Source organism: Xylocopa sonorina, chromosome 9 (genome assembly GCF_050948175.1).
Source record: "Xylocopa sonorina isolate GNS202 chromosome 9, iyXylSono1_principal, whole genome shotgun sequence".
In the NCBI taxonomy this organism is placed as follows: Eukaryota; Metazoa; Arthropoda; class Insecta; order Hymenoptera; family Apidae; genus Xylocopa; species Xylocopa sonorina.
Window position 1 is genome coordinate 11,643,688 of NC_135201.1, and position 21,107 is coordinate 11,664,794.

General features: G+C 39.5%; 5 protein-coding genes across 8 annotated transcripts; 3 read left to right on the forward strand and 2 right to left on the reverse strand.

The window, feature by feature from the left end:
* The first annotated feature begins 2,128 nt into the window (after positions 1-2,128).
* Positions 2,129-5,046, forward strand: LOC143427341 (dnaJ homolog subfamily C member 11). The gene is made up of 8 exons (XM_076901384.1): positions 2,129-2,303; positions 2,685-2,814; positions 3,001-3,244; positions 3,312-3,625; positions 3,734-3,941; positions 4,011-4,575; positions 4,653-4,782; positions 4,958-5,046. The coding sequence occupies exons 1-8, from the start codon at positions 2,232-2,234 to the stop codon at positions 4,978-4,980; spliced, it is 1,686 nt and encodes a 561-aa protein (XP_076757499.1). The 5' UTR covers positions 2,129-2,231; the 3' UTR covers positions 4,981-5,046.
* A 700-nt stretch (positions 5,047-5,746) lies between these two features.
* LOC143427342 (uncharacterized protein C1orf50 homolog) lies at positions 5,747-6,584 on the reverse strand. 2 transcript variants are annotated; one of them, XM_076901385.1, is made up of 3 exons: positions 6,453-6,584; positions 6,036-6,370; positions 5,747-5,960 (listed from the first exon to the last, which is right to left on the reverse strand). In XM_076901385.1, exons 1-3 carry the CDS (start codon positions 6,502-6,504, stop codon positions 5,778-5,780), a joined length of 570 nt encoding a protein of 189 aa, XP_076757500.1. In that variant the 5' UTR covers positions 6,505-6,584; the 3' UTR covers positions 5,747-5,777. The 2 variants fall into 2 exon arrangements, with proteins under 2 accessions (XP_076757500.1, XP_076757501.1); XM_076901386.1 differs by having other exon boundaries at positions 6,036-6,367; positions 6,453-6,580.
* A 481-nt stretch (positions 6,585-7,065) lies between these two features.
* Cdm (importin-13-like protein cdm) lies at positions 7,066-11,926 on the forward strand. Its single transcript, XM_076901383.1, has 8 exons — positions 7,066-7,693; positions 7,758-7,922; positions 8,005-8,154; positions 8,420-8,673; positions 8,740-9,502; positions 9,583-10,492; positions 10,577-10,723; positions 10,807-11,926. The coding sequence occupies exons 1-8, from the start codon at positions 7,553-7,555 to the stop codon at positions 11,079-11,081; spliced, it is 2,805 nt and encodes a 934-aa protein (XP_076757498.1). The 5' UTR covers positions 7,066-7,552; the 3' UTR covers positions 11,082-11,926.
* On the reverse strand, positions 11,375-18,766 carry Pcm (5'-3' exoribonuclease pacman). Of its 2 annotated transcripts, none has more exons than XM_076901382.1 (16): positions 18,647-18,766; positions 17,610-18,501; positions 17,279-17,532; positions 17,082-17,209; positions 16,627-17,009; positions 16,260-16,558; positions 15,907-16,169; positions 15,413-15,689; positions 15,047-15,325; positions 14,800-14,963; positions 13,864-14,695; positions 13,710-13,787; positions 13,476-13,640; positions 13,160-13,396; positions 12,670-13,089; positions 11,375-12,584 (listed from the first exon to the last, which is right to left on the reverse strand). In XM_076901382.1, the coding sequence occupies exons 1-16, from the start codon at positions 18,719-18,721 to the stop codon at positions 12,363-12,365; spliced, it is 4,968 nt and encodes a 1,655-aa protein (XP_076757497.1). In that variant the 5' UTR covers positions 18,722-18,766; the 3' UTR covers positions 11,375-12,362. The 2 variants fall into 2 exon arrangements, with proteins under 2 accessions (XP_076757497.1, XP_076757496.1); XM_076901381.1 differs by having other exon boundaries at positions 13,160-13,417.
* Positions 18,767-19,214: 448 nt separating this feature from the next.
* LOC143426750 (uncharacterized) lies at positions 19,215-21,023 on the forward strand. 2 transcript variants are annotated; one of them, XM_076900376.1, is made up of 7 exons: positions 19,215-19,373; positions 19,570-19,726; positions 19,811-19,992; positions 20,069-20,195; positions 20,266-20,438; positions 20,598-20,698; positions 20,814-21,023. In XM_076900376.1, exons 2-6 carry the CDS (start codon positions 19,583-19,585, stop codon positions 20,680-20,682), a joined length of 711 nt encoding a protein of 236 aa, XP_076756491.1. In that variant the 5' UTR covers positions 19,215-19,373; positions 19,570-19,582; the 3' UTR covers positions 20,683-20,698; positions 20,814-21,023. The 2 variants fall into 2 exon arrangements, with proteins under 2 accessions (XP_076756491.1, XP_076756490.1); XM_076900375.1 differs by lacking the exon at positions 20,814-21,023 and having other exon boundaries at positions 20,598-20,808.
* The last annotated feature ends 84 nt before the right edge of the window (positions 21,024-21,107 follow it).

A 21,107-nucleotide genomic window follows, 5' to 3' on the forward strand; every position in this document is an offset into this window, starting at 1 on the left:
CAAGATATTCGAGTATTTACCAGGTGAAATTTCTCGATAAGTTCGCCAGTACTGTTCGTTACACTGATCCGTACTTGGTACCATCGATTGAACCGATCGTTGACATTTTCTTAAGGGCTCTGATAACTCGACACGACTTTCTGTCCAGCAGGAAAGAGAAACGCTTCGCTCAACCGCACTTCTGATTCCTGCGTTACACATCGAGCAAGATATTCGAGTATTTACCAGGTGAAATTTCTCGATAAGTTCGCCAGTACTGTTCGATACAGTAATCCGTACTTGGTACCATCGATTGAACCGATCGTTGACATTTTCTTAAGGGCTCTGATAACTCGACACGACTTTCTGTCCAGCAGGAAAGAGAAACGCTTCGCTCAACCGCACTTCTGATTCCTGCGTTACACATCGAGCAAGATATTCGAGTATTTACCAGGTGAAATTTCTGGATAAGTTCGCCAGTAATGTTCGATACACTGATCCGTACTTGGTACCATCGATTGAACCGATCGTTGACATTTTCTTAAGGGCTCTGATAACTCGACACGATTTTCTGTCCAGCAGGAAAGAGAAACACGACGGCCGGATATTTTCGAACGGTGATAACGGATTGTTGATCGAAGGCCAGGACTCGCCGAGCTGAATGTTGCCACTGTAACAGTGTATTGTTAGACCAGCACAATGAGCGTGTTTAACAATACTGCCGGCCGATTGTTTCCTCGCCTCTTAACGTTACTGTTGCCATTAGCTACGGCGATTGCGATTAATTCGCTAGTAAAAACAACGTTGCCCCTTTGCCTGTCCAATTATTATCACGTGCACGGTGACTCCGTTGGAAGCGGACCGATGGAACTAATCAAGGAATTATACAGTCCTCGACGATTCGCTGCGAATAAGTTTGCAAGCCAGACTCTAAACGTACAGCTGGCACACTTCGAGGACTGTAAAATAGCGTCACCGCGTATGTACATCCGTATACATAATAGAACGCATGAACGATAGAACATTCTGACGATTCTTCTATGGATACAAAAGGATACCAAGGCATTTTGATCGTTGCATGAACGTTGGTTAAGAAGAAAAGGCCCAAATAGTCATGAACGATAGAACTTTCTGATGATACTTGTATGGATACAGAAGGATACCAAGGATACCATTTTGATCATTGCATGGACGTTGGTTGAGAAGATAAGGCCCAAATAGTCATGAACGATAGAACTTTCTGACGATACTTCTATGGATACAGAAGGATACCAAGGCATTTTGATCGTTGCATGGACGTTGGTTAAGAAGAAAAGGCCCAAATAGTCGGGAAACTGTTGGAAATTTTTGTCGCTCGTTTTCGTGACAAGTCACGCTTCTGGAGAAGCGATAAATTGGTAGGGAAGTTAATGCTTCGAGACCGTTTAAAAATTACGATTGACCGAGCGAACGTAAAGAAAGAAAAGGGAGTTCTTGTTTTGATTAGGGAATGTCAAAGCAAACTGACTCCCGACCATTGTGGGCTGCCCTTTCTTTCTGCCTCTCCCTAACCGATTTTATTGGCTTTTTATGGTGGGTCGTGACCGGTTGTGGTCACGTTCCGACGCGACCTGGCATTGCGCGCTATTATGCCACGGTTGCGCTCTGCAACTTGCTAAGGGGAGCACAGAAGCATCGTGAACAAAATTACGAATGGGGTACACGTGGCACCCGTCGAATTAACAGTGCCCTCCAAAATTCGCTAAACTGCTTACTGACCTTTAAAATAAACGGAAAACATTGTGAGTATTTCATTTACTTAAAAAAAAAAAGAAACAAGTCTTGAACGAGACATAAAGCGTTAGCAATTTCTCCATACTTTTGCGTTACCCCTTGTATCTAAATGTATGTGTAGGTAAAAAAAGAATCGAGCGTTAAGGAGAAACGTAAAACGTAAAGACTTCAGGGGACAAAGGAGGGAAGAGAAATTCTCGTAGCCGTTTGCAAGCTCGATGAATCATGAAAAATTTCGTCAGATTATTCGAACTTTAGAAGGCGATAATATGTGCGCCAGTGTACGCGTGTGTAACCGACAGGGACGGGGTTTCCAGCCAGCCAGCACCATCCGACGATAGCCACGAGTACTAAATTTGTAACCGGTTCTCGACCGAGTCTTTCGTAACCTATGGAAGCAGAAGACTGAGTTTTAAGGGAAGCATCGGCACCACTTTAATTCCACGCGTATCAACTAGGGAAAAAGTCGGAATTCTGTGATGGACGACGACAGCGATCAGGATCGCGTGATCGAGGATGATTATTACACGTTCCTGAACATCCCGAGAGACGTAAGAAAATGGGAAATTTCGAATTACGAACTCGCTTCCCTGGCCCGGTTTAGCCTACAGATCAATTCAGGGACCTCCACGTGACATGCCTTTTCGTCTACGTCTGACGTAATCGAGCCCTTCGAGCTCGACGATATTAACACAACCACGTCCGTGAGACAGCAATTTCGTACGCGCTTAATCGCGCCCTGTTATTATCCTTTCGATTGGAATTTATCCTGTGAAATAACCTTGTCTCGTAATTGGTTACTGTCCTCGCTTTATGAGCAGGACGCAAAAAAACCAACATCGTAGAATGAATTCTTCTTAGCTAAACTTTCTGTTTTTAGCATCGATAACTGTTCGATTGAGAGGTTTCAGTTACCGTTAATTTAATTGCAGGCTACACAGGAGGAGATCAATTATGCTTATCGCAGACAGAGCAAGCTTTATCATCCGGACAAACATGTGGATCCCGTACTCAAGAAAGAGGCGGAAGTTTTGTTTAATCGTACTAAGGCGGCATACAAAGGTTTATTTAAGATATTATAAACATATAGCGATTTGGAAGGTATTCTAATGGTTTCTGTACAAGCTTTGTATTTGTACCTTTTAAAAACTTGATAGAAATCTATTGGATATTCTATGCTTATATATTATCAAACTATACGTATAGAATAATTTATACACGTACTGTAACACGATGTTCGTTCGATAGTTTTGAGTAATCCGCACCAGAGAGCTATTTATGATTCTGTGGGAATGCGAGGACTACAAACGGAGGGTTGGGAGATAGTAGAACGTACGAAAACGCCTCAAGAAATCAGAGAGGAGTATGAGTATCTCGCGAAAGAAGCGGAAGAGAGGAAATTACTAAGGCTAACAAATCCTACTACAAGCGTTACGATGAATATCAATGCCACAGATCTATTTAACAGATACGACAAAGACTACGAAGATAGGTAATGCGGCTGAGATTTTTAATAGTAGATGTACATGCTACAAAGTATATTGTATTTTAAAATATAGCAGGGACATACTTTCATGCATAGAAGTCAGTGGAATGTCGTTTACACAGTCCATTGAGGCGCCTCTTACTTTACAAGATATTGTAACAATGTATGGTCAGTTGAGCACGAGGAACGGTATAGGTTCCGGTTCTATAAACGTGGCAGCGAAACGATTGCTCTCGTCGAAAGGTTGGATAGAGGTAGACGTTGGTGCTGGCAACGGACCAACGGTATCCTTGAAGGGTTTCCGTATATTGCCGTATAAGTTGATGTTTAACGGGGCAACGATACTGGAATTCACACCAATCGAAATCAAGGCTAGTCTTATAGGCAGTACGTTCGTTTCTTTCTTTAATCTGACTGAAAGTTACCATCGTACAGATACTACATGATTATCGAATTACCTTATTACAACTATTAACACATTGTACTAAATTTCAGCGCTCACGATGCAATTAGATACACACACGTTGGGTCAGCTCACATACAACGCAGGCCCGGAAAGTTCTATGAGCACCGCTATCGTTAGAAATACACCTAGAACTCATACATCATTCTCCATAAACCTTGGTATCCTACGGTCGTTTGTTAGTTTTAATTACACCTATAAGATGCAGGAGAAAGAAATGAAACTACGGGGAAGCATAAAGTTAGTACTCGACAAACTGTTCAATTTCTTTCGAATTCTGATTACGTTAAACGTTTTCATTAATCATAGGGCTGGCACGTTCGGAGTGATCGTGGAGTACGGGGCAGAGAAGAAAGTTTCGCGGCACAGCAGACTATCCGCAACTGTATCCGCGGGAGTGCCAACTGGAGTCACGTTAAAAATTAAACTGATCCGATCATTTCAAACGTACGCGTTCCCTATTCATTTAAGCGACGAAGTGCTTCCAGCCACAGTGTTCTACGCCACAGTGGTCCCGGTAATGACGTGGATCGTGGTGAAAAAAGTTGTGATAGATCCTATAGTGAAGAAACGGGAGGAGCGTGAGAAGGAGAAAGAGAAAGAGGTGAACAAGACAAGGATGATGGAGAAGCAGAAGGAAGCGGAGAGCGCTACCAAATTGATGAAAGCAACGGTGAGCAGAATAAGAGCTACGGAAGAGTCGAAGAAGGGTTTGATTATCACGAAAGCGCTATACGGACGATTTGTCTATCCTCAACAAGATCAGTACAATTCAGATCAACAACCTATTCGCAGGGATGAAGTGATAGATGTAACCATCCCCTTGCAATGTTTAGTGAAGGATTCGAAATTGATTCTCTATGATGCGTCTAAGGTATACTTTATAAAACTGATTAACAGATCTCTTTTACAAGGAAACGTAAAATTCATCGAGCGTTTAAATCGTTGCAGAGTGAACTGCCAGGGTTCTATGATCCATGTGTAGGAGATGAGAAGCAATTGTTAATACAGTACCTATTTCGTAACCAAACACACGAGTGCATAGTCAAAGACAATGCACCAGTCAGAATACCACTACCGTGTAAGAATTGCAATTTTAATTCTGTGGTTGAATAGCAAAAAGCTTGCGATAATTTTCATTACTTTTTCCAACACTACAGGCTGTTAGATATATTCTTTGCTATTTGATCACAAGATTTGTAGTTAGGATTATAGTTTTAACAAATATTAACGAAAATAACTATATTCTGTTTCAGCGCATAGAGTGAATACAACATGACGCTCGCGTTATCGTAAAAGTCCGAAGTAAAATCATCGCGCCCTGTGGTGATAGTCTACTGCTTCATTGAGTTCTTTCTATCATTCTTAGATTAAACTTCCTTCCCGCAGATACTTTGTTGAAGAAATTGAGTGATTGTCTATCATTTATATACTACTTTGTACGATAATTTTTACTTTTCACGAAGTAATCACGTTAATACGATGTTGTCCCTGTTGCAAAGGGATCAGTAGAGAAATCGAATCAATCGCCTTACTTCGCAATTACTGCCCGTAAGAAGGTAAAAAGTAATTATTCTTCGTGTCACAATCGGAAGGATTACATCAGTATGGCGACCGAATAACTGTCACATGAAAAATGAAGGAAGAAAAAACTTATCAAGTCTTTGTACAACTGTAATAGAGATATTTTCCACATTATCTTAAATGGATTCATTCTTCGAATGATCGGTTATTAATAGAATTATATCACTGCATAATAATTTGACGACACAGAAAAGTAAATATGCTCAGAAAATGCTGATTGTATATAGGATTATATACATGGTTTTTTCCAAAATTTCGTTCGTACGCTTCATTTACTAGAACGAATAGTATTGTACGAATTAGTATCAGGAATTTTATTTGGTAAGGATTGATCAAAATTGTGTTAAGTCGCACATGTATTGTTCTTCCCCATATATTTTTAGATCCAAGGAAATAATAAATATAGTTTAAATTTTAGTTGAAATCACATGTTTGAAAGATAAATTAAACAAAAAAAAATTATTTAGAAGAAATATACTATACGTTATATATTTACACATTTACATTTAAATCGATACTTTTACAAATAGGCGTAGAAATGTTGGACCAAAATTTATCCAGCATAGCCATATCCTTGTTCTTCTGATCTGTGTTCTCTAAAGGTGTCCATGAATGATCGTGCTCTAATCTGTAGGAACCTTTGTATACTTGAGTTGGTCCAGAATTACCCCATTCCTGCAAAGTAAAACAATGAAACATGTTTTATATCTTCTGTGATTCCAAAGTAAAGTAGAGGCATAAATGATTTACCTCTGGACTGATCATAGAAAAGTAAAGCTGGCCAGTTTCTCGTTCGTAAAGATGATACACATGACCGGGATGCTTAACAAAATTACAAGCAACATGATGCAGTTTTGTGTTCCACTCAGCTTCCATCAGAACACTTTCGGCCTGTTTCTTCAGATATCTTATCTGCTCTACGATTATTTGCAATTTGCTGCACGCATTAGATTTAACAAAGCTGTCCGCCTTTTGTATTTCCGTTGCCAATGCAACCAGATCCTGTTTAGATAACTTAGCAACCGCTTCTGGATCGTTCAGCGGTATACCTTGAGGCTGAACATTACGCTCCACAAGAGCTACTGCTTGAATGTTAATAATACAATATCGCATGAATATTATTTACTATACGACAGTAAAAAGAAGAACAATATTCTATATCTATACCTTTAGTGGGCAGATTATCGGAGTTATCCATCATAGCTGACATCCGTTTCATAGATACATATTTTTTCTCTACTTCTTCTTAATGAATACGTATCACCTCGTGATCATTATGAATTTTCGATTGAAATGATAGCTTATACGCACGTAATGGGGTACTGAACTTTTTGTAAACGAAAAAGTGACCTGCAAAAGCAACAATAATGGAATAAAAAAAACAATTACGATTCTATATATGTAAATACTCCTTCAACTGATAATGCAAAGAATAAATTACAATAAAAAGTATATTCTTTCAAACATATAGATAATCAGAAATAAACTTACAAATGATGTAACTTAGACGCAATACTAACGTGTTTATGCTACAAGTACATACGTAAATACGCCTTTTGAGGTTATATTATTTTAAGTTCCGTTCACATATAACTACACTTCTCTTATGTAGGTTAGTTCTTATATACAGTGTCTCGATTATTCTATCGCGTCATGCGATACCAACGCGAACGTGCGACCAATAAGAAGCGATATCAATGAAATAATCATAAATAGAACTAGACAGAACCGTTTCTGATTGGTTGACTGGCATCATACGTTGTTGTTCATCGCGACAGTCTGTAATTTAGGTAAACGAAGAATATCTCGTGTGAAACAACGTTTGTTCCTTAGAGGCAAACGAAAAGTCTATCAATTCGATAACCTTTTCCCCTTGTAGACGACTGAAAATTGAAATAACACAGCGACTTGAACAAGAGAAAAAGCGATGAAAACACAGAACGGCAGAGAGGAATGTTTTCGACGCTGAACCAGTGAGATTCGCGAGAGGTGATCGAGAAGGGATTGTATATACAAGAATTAAGCCGGATTAAGCAGCTGGCGTATTTTGTACCAGTGTACGCACACTGTGAATGAGTTACGAAAAACATGATAGAAAAATTGTCGACGATAGGAACATTGAAACGAACTAAGTGCACTGACTGCGAAGCTTCAACAGAAGCGAGTGACAGACGTGGTTCGTTAGCTGTGATGGGACCTCTTCATGTGTAACTCTAACAATTATCCATTATAAAATCACTTATGAATCATTTGACAGACGGTTTATAATGGATTATGCAACGGTAATTGATCAAGCGGTAAAACAGTTTTACGCAGAAGGGAACAATGAGGTGCACTCGTGGCTTCTCAGAGTGCAAGCGTCACCGGAGGCGTGGACTTTTGTGTGGGAGCTTCTGGATCCGTCGAAGGTATGTTCGATACTTTTCTTGGACTCTTGCGCTGTTTATACATTGGTTTTTTCTTCTGTTGTAGTCGAGAGAGGCGCAATTTTACGCAGCTACCACGCTGCACGCTAAAATCTCCAAACAATGGAACGAAGTACCCAAGAACGAATATCCTGCCCTGCAGGAGCGTCTGGTAAACGCTATAAAGCAACCAAACATGCCAAAAATTGTGCTGTCCAAACTTTGTCAAGCGGTGTGTATTATTTAAATTTGGTTTCGTTTTGTTCTGTTTAAACGTGAGACAGTAGAATGGAGAGCGGGTTCTGTGATTTTAGTTGGCTGGGTTCATAGCGAATGTCAGCGCGCTTGCAGAGAATGATGATAACGACGAAAATGTTGTAGAGGAATTGATGAGATTATTATCGTACGATTCTCTTCCTATGCTAGAATTATTGTTACGAACTCTTACTGTGTTACCGATAGAGGTAAGGTATACAAGAACTGGCGTACTTTGATTTTCATAAGAAGACTTCTGCGCTAATAGTTTTCATTGCAGCTTAATAGACTTCTTATTAAAATTACAATATCGCTATGTGTTGTCGGTTTATAATACAAGTTCTATATGTCCCTTTGAAGCGCTTATAAGCAATATAAATGAAACAAAATTTGGACATATGGTATTTATATTATAAACAATTTAATATTGCAATACATGGTTTCTATAATTAATATTTATAATAATTGAATCAGTTTGAAAGAATATACAAAGCAAGAGCAGCCAAATTGTACGAGTACTTGGTAAAGGGCTGGCACAAAACTACGTGGCTCCTACATCAAGTGTTCTCAATGTGCAACCCAAATAATCAAGACAGTGATAATGATTTACACTTACTGGCCATGGAATGCGCATTGTCCTGGCTGAAAGTGAGTCAGCTTCCACTTGAAGCGACAGTAAATATATACCCACACTTGCTTGCAGCAGCAGCGTATTACGCGCCGAGCAGGTATATACGTCAGGAGCATATCCGTTATAAATACATGTCAGTGTTGTCAACCGCATAATTTTAAAGGGAAGGACAAAAGGAAGAGAATGTCAGGGGTTGGGAGGTCGTTCAGGAATGTTTGTACATGATAGTAACGCATCACGAACTCAGAAAGAGACCGCTAACATTGTGGGAGTGGGCACGAAGTTTGGTAACCATGGCAAGTCAATATAGTGGGAAATATTTTTGCGAGATACTAACGGCGATCGGGGAGGCTCACAGTAGAACGTTTCTATATGCTTTAGTGAATGAGGAAAACGAAACACAGAAATGGACTGTCGAAGGTTTAATCGAGTTGCTTTTACAATGTTCCGAGCAAAAGGGAAGATATCCAACGGACGAGACTCGCAGTTCGATCCCGTTCGGATTTTGGTTCGCCTTACAGGATGATGTTGCTTCCCTTGATCCACCTTACGAGAGCCGTGCTCTGCTGGTTCTGAAACCTGTTTACGCAAGACTGGCTCAGGCATTGTTGCGTAAATCGACATTGCCTTCCTCTCCCAGCGAGGCTGGAGACGCGGACGAGCGCGAGCTATTCAGGTGTTACAGACAGGATGTGGCGGATACCTTAGATTATTGCTACAGAGTATTGGGACAGGATCTGTTAGTGCTCCTCGGACGAAGACTAAGTCAGTCGTTGGATAGTTCAGAAAAATGGACGGATGTTGAGTCTACGCTGCACGCTTTCGAAGCTCTCGCGGATAGAGTCGGTACCGAGGAATCTCTTTACATTCCTGCTCTAATGGATTTGGTCCTTAGTCATATTCCTTACGATCTTTACCCTGAAAAGGTATTATTATACACACGTACACATTGGTGAATTTAATTGTTAAGAACAGCTCGCGAACGGATTTTATTCCATATTTCCAGGTATTAGCGTGTGCATGCTCGACAATGGGAGCATATGCTGAATGGATCGGAACACATCCAGATCCTTGGCTCAATAAAGTCCTTCGAATCGTGACTCTAGGTCTAACAGGTGGTTCAGTGACCGCACCCTTCGCTACTATGGCTTTGAAAGATCTTGCTCGAGAGTGCCAAGAGCAATTATCACCCTTTGCACCATCCATTCTCAACACCATCGAGCAAATACTTCCAAACGTCACTCCAGGATGCGCGGAGGGCTTGCGGATGATGTATGCAGCTGGGAAATTGTTGAATACCTTGCCCTCTGTCGAAGAAAAGTTGGCCCATTTGGACGCCACGTTAGGTCTATGTATAATAAAGATTCGCTCACTATTAGAACAGCCTTGGTTCATGGCACGTGACGCGGTGATGAACCAGCTGAAAATGGCTACGATGTTCTTCTCCACGCTGGAGGGATCAATCGGAAAAGCCGTGCTGGATGGTCTGTTGCCAATATTCAGACAGATCGTGGCTCATCCCGAATGGGGCCAAGACAATTTCACGCTGGAAGAAATGTACGTGTGCGCCCAGAAATCTCTGATGTCATTGCTCCACCCAGAGGAGGACGCGCGACCATTGTTGCCCATCTTATCGAACTCGTACAAAACTTGGCCTCATCCAGCTGCCTTAGATCTTCTACGCCAACTAGTACTGCTGTTTAGAAGGGATCCAAATAATGTAATTGGACCTGTTTTCGCTGACATCAGCTCTATTACGTTGAGCGGCGTTAGGGCCTGCCGATCCGTGCAGGGCAACTTGTCCGACTGGGCAGAATTAATGGAAGCGTATCTAGGGCTATTGGCCCAGATTTGCAAGAAGAATACCAAAATGTTATTGCAGGTCCCTGATCAAATTCCTGAAATGTTACAATGTGGCAAGTTTCAGCCCCTGCTTATACTGTTCCTTCGTTACTTCTGCTTTACATGTTACGTTGAACATAATCCTTTATCCATCGCAGGAATCGATTGTTTGATGTTACCAGAAACGGGGACAGTCAAAGCGGCAGCGAACTTCCTCGTCCATGCTATCATGCAGGAAGTGTACTTGCAGTCGTTCATTAATCCTGTTGGTCAGCAATTAGTTTCTGTCATTATGCAATGTGTGGGTGCGTAAATCTTATATAATGTATAGATATCAAGTTCATAAAAATTCTGTAGAGATTTCACAATAACAAATTTATATAAATAGCTGGTGATGTATCACGTACCAATCTGGAGCCCCATGCGGAAGTTCTATTCGCATTAAACAAAATGTGGTTACCGTGGTTAGACGTGTGGCTTCGTATCGCTTTCGAAGAGCACTACGAATTGTTCACGGTCCGGCAAATACAAAAGGATACGTTTATTAAAAGCGTGCTACGGGAACGAACCAGTAAACGAATATTATTCGAGTTAATGCAAGACTTTAGCCTACAGAATCTGGCTTCAGCATCTAATCGGAATGTAATAACGCGTAAGCAATAAAAAAAAAAGAGAAAAACGAAACAAGGTAACGAAAAGTTTTTACTCGTATTCTGGATTAACAGATAATCCGATTTATTGAATAAACGCTACTCTACTCTATGTAAAATATCTTTTCTCGCGAATAGAATTTATCAGGGTAACGTTTATTTTTTATATGACTAATAATATTTTAAAAATAAAGACTATATTTAAATTAATGTTAGAGAGAGAGAGAGAGAGAGGGAGAGAAAGAGAGAGAGAGAGAGAAAGAGGAAGTAAATAAGCAAAAAGAAAAAAATTACGAACAAACGTACGTTATTATAATACATCGACTTTTTTATTCGTTCTCATTTTCTATTTAAAAATTTAACACAATACTAATTTTTTCATGATTGCCAGTCTTGATATTTTTCTTTTGGTTTGTAATTCGTCGCTACACATATACGCCTTTCTTCTCTATAAATCAAAAACAATGATCGTACATTTTCAAGTAAAAAAAATCAATAAAATACGCAACGCGCAAAAAAATATAACATATAAAGTCGACTATACTTATAATACCTTTTGTATCTCTTCCTTTTTTTCTTTTAAATCTGAATTAAATGATTACGTTTTATAACTGCGCTGATTCTCGTATTCAGTATTGTTCTTCGCATAACAACATAACGTACAAAATATCTTTCATTCTTGCGTTACACTTCATAATTATATTAACACTTTAGTGGCCGATGACGGCACATTGGCGTCGTTTGAAATCAACTATTACATAATGGTTGACGATTTCACATTGACATCGATTAAGTATTGATTCTACCTTCTTACTTCTCAGATATATCAGAATTATTACAGTTTTTTTTTTACATATATATATAAGAAAATTCATTTTGCGTTAATTAACAACGGAAACAGCCGGCTACTGGTACTTCATTCTTCGTACAACTAGCCAGCCATTAAAGTGTTACATGAATTTTACAAATTAACTTATACGCTTCAAATGCGCGCGTATGAGTCGATATGCATACAAAAATGGGAGAGAAAAAAAGAAGGAACTCTCAAAAATAAAGGTTACTTACAAGTGAGTATTATATACACGATACTTCAGTTCCTTTGAAGTTTTTTCTTTTCATCCGCAGGTATTATTCCTCGTCTTACTTATCATCGTCGAAGTTTTTTTTATTATAAAATGTTTGAAAGAAATCTGTATTGTATAACGAAAAAAAGATAGAGAAAGAGAGAGAGAGAGAGAGAGAGAGAGAGTTGAGACCAAAAATTTTTCGTCTGTTTGTCACATGCTCTTTCTTCTTAAGTGGAATCTTTACTGTCATTGTTCTTTTCCGTTTGTGTCGGTGTACCACCAAACTTCGCGGCAACTCGGGATTTCTTAGGCTTTATTACGGTCTGTGTATTTTGTACTTGATTGGGACCCTGTACTGGCTTATTCTGCACTGGTTTGTTTTGCACTGGCTTATTCTGCGCTATCTTCTGCTTCTTTGTAGTGGCGTTCACAGTTTCCGTTTTCGTCGTCTGAAAATATTATAACCCAAATAGAGCACATTGCGCGTGAAGTCGTATGGTATTGGGGAAAAAGGAAAAAATTCATTTAACAAACCTTCGCAGGTAATTCCGTTTTCTTCGGCCCCGCTGTAGGCGTAAGATTGTCTTTGGCACTTTGGTTCGCGTTCTCTTTGCTAGTAGCTTGCTTGTTAGCTGTCGTAACGTGCCTGCTTTTCTTCTGCGCTTGCAAAGGTACGAAAGGTAGGATATTTTTTGTGTCAAATTTTGCTTCATTAGAAGCCGTGTTCGGTCGAATGTTGTAGTGCTTTTGATGTTCGTTCTGCGTAAACGTGTGCTGCGGACCACTGTTATAATGGTCTTTTTGGACCCATTCGGGAAGCTTAGGCTCTGTTGAGTAATAATTGCCCGGTGGTCTAATGTTTGGCGACCAATTACTGTTTTGCGAATTAGAGTACCAATGCGGTGGTGGCAGAAATATCTTCATATTTGGCAGTACGTTGGCCAATTTTAATTCCTAATGGATATAGAAGATTTAGTATTGCTGTAAGTCTTTTTTCTATAAGTTATTGCACGAAAACCTGTACCGTGTAAACTTTTTTCGCAGCATTTCCTGCTGCCTGTTCGTGAGTTACACAAGGATCTCCAACAAATATCCTTTTATCCGGTAAGAGAATGTGCGCTTGGATCAGAGTAGTCTCTCCGTTAGCGAAATAGCTGTAACGAGGCATTCCTATTCCTCTGAGTTGATAGTAATTCAGTAATTGCGAACAATACCAGATTGGCGTTTTATCATCCTTCACTTTTTCATTCTGTCGAGCATGCTGCGAAACAATGTCATTTTTCTTCATCAAAAAATGATTAATCGGCCAAGTAACGATGATCTCAAGTAAGGATACTTACATCAAACAATTGCTGTACTAAAGGAGGCGTGTCTAACGCTTTATCTTCTTTCTGTATGCTGTTTGAACGTTTAGCTATTCTAGATACCCCTGGTACCGGAGGCTGTTGCGCATTTTCATCGGGAATCTTTAATACCGCCTTTAAAAATGCGCTTGGATCTTGTGGCTAAAATATCACGATTGCTAAGAAACGGTTCGCAAAAAAAAATTAGGTATTATAGTATTATATAATCACCGAACTCTCTGCAAATCCTTTGCTCATTTGCTTCAGCTTCGGCGCCATTGGAACTTGCCGAACAATTTTGTTCGGTTCCTAAAAAATCAATTTCTCTAGTCACGATTTTATATCTCTGAAGTAGAAAAAACAGACCACAGAATACTAAACCAACCTGTTTCTTGTGTAATTCATTCCATATAGCTTGAAACTCGGACGTTGGCTCCGCAGACGACTTTTGCATGTTCTGCGATGGTTGCGCATTTCTCACTGGCCTGTAAGAGTCCCAAGCGTTCGTGGAGTTCTGCATGTTGTATTGCTTATATTTATGGATCTGCGGTTGATTGTTCGTCGTCCTGTCAATGTATTTCTGTGCGATCCACGATTTTGGTGACATCGATGCCTCCACTGGCAAATGATTCTCGTTTCTGTACGACGCAAAAGCGCTGGCGTTCCCTCGCGATTGCGCTTCTTGATTCGTCGCTGTATTCCACGGCTCCGCATGTTCCGCGTTCGCATCCAGGGCTACTCTTCCGTGCTCTACTCTTTCACCGTAGCTGATATTGATGAAATCGAACGGCGATAAACGATACACCCGGAATTCCGATGATCCGTTTATGCTAAGACCGCCTATGAACGGTTTGTCGAACAAAACCTCGTACATAGTGTCAGACATGGGCTCCATCTTCTGGATACCAATGACAGTTCCCTTGTAGCCAAGGGGCACTGTAAAATTGTCTTTGACGCAGCAAATCCTATCCAACAGTAGAGTATGCGCTTTTGGATCGGGCGGGAAATTGCGCAGGTGTAAACCAGGCGTATAAAGCAAATACGGCTGCACTTGCATATATACAACTTTTTTAACGTTGCTTTTCAGGTACGCTTCTATGTCTTCCTCCAGTTTCTTCATCAAAGAGTTCTCGATGCTTTCCGTGCCACAGGCACGAGTCTCTATTCCATGAAGTTGCTCCTTCAACCATGCCACCGTGTCGTTTAATTCCGTTGAGCTATAGTATCGAAATGTAGCGGTGTAAGTGGTCAAATTCATGAAAGATTAATCCTTTGAGCTGAAAGAATTAATTGTACTTCCGTTTATTCGATTGTTACATACCCTTTAGTAAAAAAATCTTCTATCTGATAGATGCAAGCAGTCGGGTTTTGAGCCAGCCGTTCGAATATAGTCGGGTATTTCAACATGTAGCTGCGGATCAACTCGATGGCTTTGACGCTGTAAAACCACTGACCATTTTCAGCTCTCCGGGTGTAACCGCGTATCTAAAATTATTCATGTGTTGCAAACTCTCGCCAACAAACTATGACTAGAATAATGGAACGCAAAGGATGAGTAAAACACTTACTTCCGCATTTTGCTTCGTGAACTTTAAATTTAATCCGATGTTATACGTAGTTTCATCCTGCTGAAGCCCATCCGAGGATTGTTTCACGAAAATCGTGCCTGTGATCTTGCTTAGAATCAAAGGACTTATACCCAGCCTCCGCGCGGCTAAACTCCCATGCATATACTGAACCTGAAGATCTGCTTGGATTTGTTTGATCATCTCGAACGACGGCTCCCGCATCGTCGTTACGGATACTTTTATTCTGCCTGACTTTTTACAGACACCAGATTCGCGTACCTATTAAGAAGTAACCGAAACACATAAGATTGAAATCGCTCTTGTATACATCTATATTTATATATATATATATTTTATGTAACGTACCTTTCCCATAGACCCGTAATACGGATGTCCCAACATGAAACACACGGTCCCTGGCTTGAAGATATCGTCGACAGAATTGTATATTCGTATATTATTAGGATGCACCGTGATATCCTTCACAATGGTCTGGTAAGCGTAAGCAGTTTGCGAATCTGCCCACTGTTTTTCAACATGCATGTTTCCGTGGCTCCCAAAGATGTACTTTTTACCTACTAGTAGTTGTGCATGAACCAAATATTTTGTTTCACCAACTTCCACCCCAAAACGGACCTTATACCTACCATGACAATTATATTGTAGAAAACAATTTTGTCAAAGAGAATGGAAATATGAGTGGATAAAAGTGTCTTGTAGAATCTTCTCAAAATTAATTCTTTTATCTTTTCTCGTTTCAAAAAAAGTTCCAATGAATTATCTTTAAATTAGTTATACTGATAACATTTAATTGCGTAAAACCCTTACCCACTCGTGCTTTCGATTATTAATCAACTTACGTATCCGTGATACGTTTTCTCAATGTATCCCATTCTTCCTCGTTAATGTGTTCGTAGACCTCTTTCGCTGTTGAATTAACCCAGTTCAATTTCGAATGACTATTCGATACGGCTATCACAAAGGCCTCTTTCAAGTGAGGCCAATTAACGTATACCGTTTTACCCAATAGTTTCGTCGCTATGGTTGTTAAACTGGTTTTAGATGACGGAGTTATATGTAGAATCATACTTTCTCGAAAAGATGGTCTCTGGAATACTTTTACCTGCGCGCGATAATAGTATCTCAATAACATAGGGCTTAGTTGCGGATTTACAGATCATTGTAATTCAAGTAACGAAAGGATAACACTTACTTCGGACTTTGCTAAACATGCGGTATGTTCTACGTACTGCAGAGTAGGAAAACCAGGGTAATACACGTCCCTCTTGACTCCAGGGCATAGGCCCCTAATTAACTTTTCTCTGGGAACGAAAATATCCTCTCGACTAATTAATTGCACTTGTGCGTGGTTGATGACGTTGACCTCCGGAAAATATTCAGGTACTTTGTAAACACCTAAATTGTTCTCCGTGTAACTGAACAAACACATTGGCCCGTGCTTATTCCTCGCACGTTCCTCCGATGTTAATTTCGCATAATGCGGTGCCATCGCTGCGAACAGTTTTATCATGGTACATCTATTTCTTGCGGAACGGAATCTGATAATATTTTACACACACCTTCCAATAGATCCTTCGCGTCTATGAATGGAATGAGTACCACAGCTTCCCATTCTCGTTCCTTGCCATTCAAATCCGTCTGAAACTCGTCTGGGTAATAGTCGATTATAGGGGATGTCCCTTCAGTCACCAATGGTTGGAACGCTGCTGGTAGTAATTCTTTGCTATAAGCCGGTAACGCGGCCAATAATTGCTCGAACGGTAAAAACGGCTCCCCCATTTCGAATTCCAGCTTCAAGTCCTTAAAATTTTTTATATCCGAGATATAAGGCGCGTAATGGTGCGGATAGTACCATGACCAACTACAGCATCCGTTATAGTAATAATTTAAATTCCATTGAATCGCTCTAACGTAACATTCGGCTTGCGAGCGTAAAAAATCTCTGAAATATTGTATAATCAATATTAAATGTAATCGACATTGAAAATGTAACGCTTCTCCTGCTCACACTTACTCGTCTATATTTTCATATTTCAACTTGTTCATATAATAGTCCCTTTTACGTTGAACAAATTCCATACTGTAAATCTCACTGTCCGACTCGTCGTCTCCTCCATCTTCATCGTCGTATCTCCCTATCGACTACAGTAAAAAGTATTTAATGTTGTAAGGAGAATAGAGCTCTCGGTGAAGTGTTATTTAAATCAATACCATTTCCGCAGCCGATCTGAGTAAAGCGTCGATCTCTTTGTCTGGCATTCTCTTTGGAGAGGGAGTCCCATCGCTGCTATCAGATTTTATATGATTGACTCTTTCGTTCTCGACGAGAGGTCTCCCTGTTTTACTCTCGAGGTATTTTACGTCAGCATGATACTCGGAAAACTTTAACATGTCGAATTTACTAAGTCTTTCCATAAATTTTTCGAATCTGTCCAATCTTAACGTCCCCGTTTCATTTATATAGCCTGAAACAAACGGAACGTTTCAGAAAATTGAAATATGCCAGGTAACACAGAGTTCTCTTGCTCTCAGATTATCTTACCATCTAGCGTTGGCAATACTTCCATGTATTCTTGAGACAGAATGGACAATGCACTGTGCATGATATGTAAATTCGGCAAATGCGGTATAAAATCGTTTCCTATGAGGAAACCCATTAAAACCCAATCGTCAATTATCTTCTCCAGATCATACGGAAATGGCAGCTTTTCCTTCAATAAGGAAAACTCGTGATCTATATAATCTCTTAACAGAGACAAGTGAAACAGACAAAACTTTGTCTCTTCGGGAGTCAAACATATTTTTGTTTGCTTGTTACCGAATACTACTTCCTCCCTTAGTAATGTAAAATGTATTTCGTGGGTACATAAACCTAACATTATTAAATCAGCATCTAAACCATATAAACAATGGTTAGTGTTTATATCGTAGTCCGGCTGCGCCTTCATGTAACGTATATAGTCCATTATTTTGTGTTCTCCTTCTCCAGGGACTTGAGATCCGCTGAATATAACTTTACACCTTTGCCAAAGTTTATCGGACGATATTTTGTACGTAATAAAATACTTCATTTGCTCGTCCAGTTTGGCCATAAAGGCTGTCCCAGGGGTTATACAATTGGAATCGAACCTCTTTTCCTTTGGCAATATTATACCTTTGGCCTTCGCTTTCATCTCTTGGACCTCTGCGTCTTTCGCAGCCCTGAAACGTCTGCTCCTTTGCTGATTTATTTTCGCACGCGGTGCTACACCGTCGATAGCTAAGAAAAACAACTTCCGAGGTTGGATCATACAAAACAGTAACTCGATATACCGAAATATATTAGTGAATATAGTCTCCTCTGAAATGCGAAAGAGAACATTCTTATCGTCCGGATGCGAACACACGTGTATAATACCATTCACATCCAAGTATAAATTATCAAAATCAGGTATCTGCAAAATACAACAATACAATTTAAGCAATGTCTCTTCTCACAAACGATAGCTTAAGAAATAGGTGAACACTGCTACGTAGCGAAAGAAACGGAAAATAATCGTTGAACAAAATATACAGAGGATCTAATTTCTTTTTAATTACCTGATGGTCCTTTAACTTTTCAGTAAGACAAGGATATCTTTCGCTTATGTATCGAAAAAACTTGGGGATACCCATTTTTTAATGTGGAACGTCCTTTAGTAATACGAGTCGCAATGTTCATAAATCGCACTACGATTAGGTACCGATAATAACCTTTTATCCGTAAGAACTTTATAGAAAAAACTAAAAACTCTAACATGTAAATTTATCAACTTTACTTTATTATATTCATAGATAAACAACTACAAAAGTGATGAACCGATTAGAACCGATCGGTCCGCGGAGCGCAGCGCACCAATGGTGACAATCGTAAATTACTTCCTTCAACATTTCAGATGACCAAATTATTGGTTGAAATTCAGCGCTGGTAAGATTGCTGTAAAAGAAATTCGAAATAATTTAGCGAAGAATGCAATACACGGTGGCATAAAACAATCGCGTGTGCAATTGTAAATTGTACGGTCAGAGTCGATACAACTATGCGCGTCGAAACGAATAGTATCGATATTGGTAACGCTTGGTATCGAATCAAATCGAATTTCGTGTTTACTTGGATCGACTCGTCTCTAGGGTTAATGTTTGTTGTCAAATGATCGCGTTTCAAAGTCACCATAGAATCGATAAAGAAGTTCAGAATGGAAGCCAGTCATAAACAGCTTATTTATCTTCATAATAATCATTCGCGTCGATTATTCGCGACACACAAAAGATCATCATAAAGTTTTGCGTGAGTACTGGCGAAATTTAATTGTTAATTTATGATTCACGATCCGTGCTGGTCGTTCGTTCGTTCTCTGTTAAACGGATCGTCGTCGACTTCTCTTCCACTGCTAAGAACCTAACCTAAAATTCTGCCAGAGTCGCATTAGCTGGATGTTTGTTACGTTTAATTGTAATATAGTGGTAAGTTTATTCGTTCTTAGTTGCAGATAATCAATGTTGGAAGAATGGTATTGTCGTTCGATCGCGAACAACAATGCGGACGCGGAAGATGATGACGACGACAGTCCAGAGGAAGAAGTGCCTAATTACAAAGATCAGTATCGAAGTCTTAAGAGGAAACTGAAATTTTTAATTTATGTATGCATTCTGAAACGTTTTTTTTATTATTATCGATGAGACAGCATTTCTGTTAGACGATCAGTTGGACGATAATTGTTTCAGGAAAACGAATGTTTTCAAGAAGCTTTACGATCTACGCAGAGGAAACTACTTAAGGTAAATAGGGATAAAAGTTTTTTATTGGACCGTTTGCTACAGTACGAGAAGGTGGACGCGTCGTTCAGCGAGAGCGATGAAACTGAATCGTCCGATGAAGAAGTAACACGTCTAGATACGTCTAAAAGGTAATATAAAAGAATCGGTATTCGGAAAGTAATATTGTTATTTCTTGTATATTCAATTTGTGTTTCTTCTGTTTAGAAAAAAGATAGAGATGGGCATTAGCAATCATACACCGCATCATATACCAACAGTTGCGAAGCCTCTAAACATTAATAAGAAGAAGAAGCCTGCACCGAAAGTGACCAAATCAAACAGCACACCTATAGTATGTGATCTTTTGCGACTCTTCCTTTAATTCCAAAAGTAATTTTAAAAATCATTTTGTATTTTTTCAGGTACAATCGTCGAACAATGTAGTACCGATATCTCTAATGTCGGATGGTCATATGACCCCAGAAGAGGTAGAAAGACATTTAGAATCCAGACAGACATATTTGGAACTAGTGCCGGAGAAAGCACCGCCTACTGTTCCAACTGAAATGTTCAGCAATGACCCTTCGTTAGACAGGTAAATAGCAGGCCGTTACTGGGAAAAACTAAGAGAATGATTTATATAAACACAGCACAAGCAAAGCAGAGATGTTGGTTTAAAATAAAGTGCCACGTGGCTTTATCTTTTTACAAAAAATGTATGAAATTACACGTTACTCGTGATTTACCTTTACAGCGAGTCAAACGAAATCGGAGAGTTAGAAACGTCTCCGAGTAACATGGGTGAAGATTGTCCCAGCGTGGACATGATGGCTGAGTGACAAACGTTTGTTAATAGTTTAGTAATTAATTACAAATTGCACATAAATACGTATTTCAATAATATTACCTTACTTGGCTAATTTAATTGTATTCTTCGTAACGTAATACAAATTTTTATACATGTATCTAGATAATCTGTGAATCTCATCGTGGTGGTTTTCTCTCCTCTATTCTTAATCCTGATTGTATAACGAGCACTTACAGCAAGAAGAAACAGAAATATCGAGATCTTGTCACGTTTCGTAAAATGACTAAACTTCAATTTCCGGTAATACAATAAAATAACGGAAAAAGCAGTAATGATGATAAATTGAAATTAACATAAAATCGTTTCTCGTTCGCTTTTGTTTTTTCTCTCTTTCTCTCTCTCTCTCTCCTCCCTCCCCAAATATATTATAAGTATGCACAGAGGTTAAATAAATAG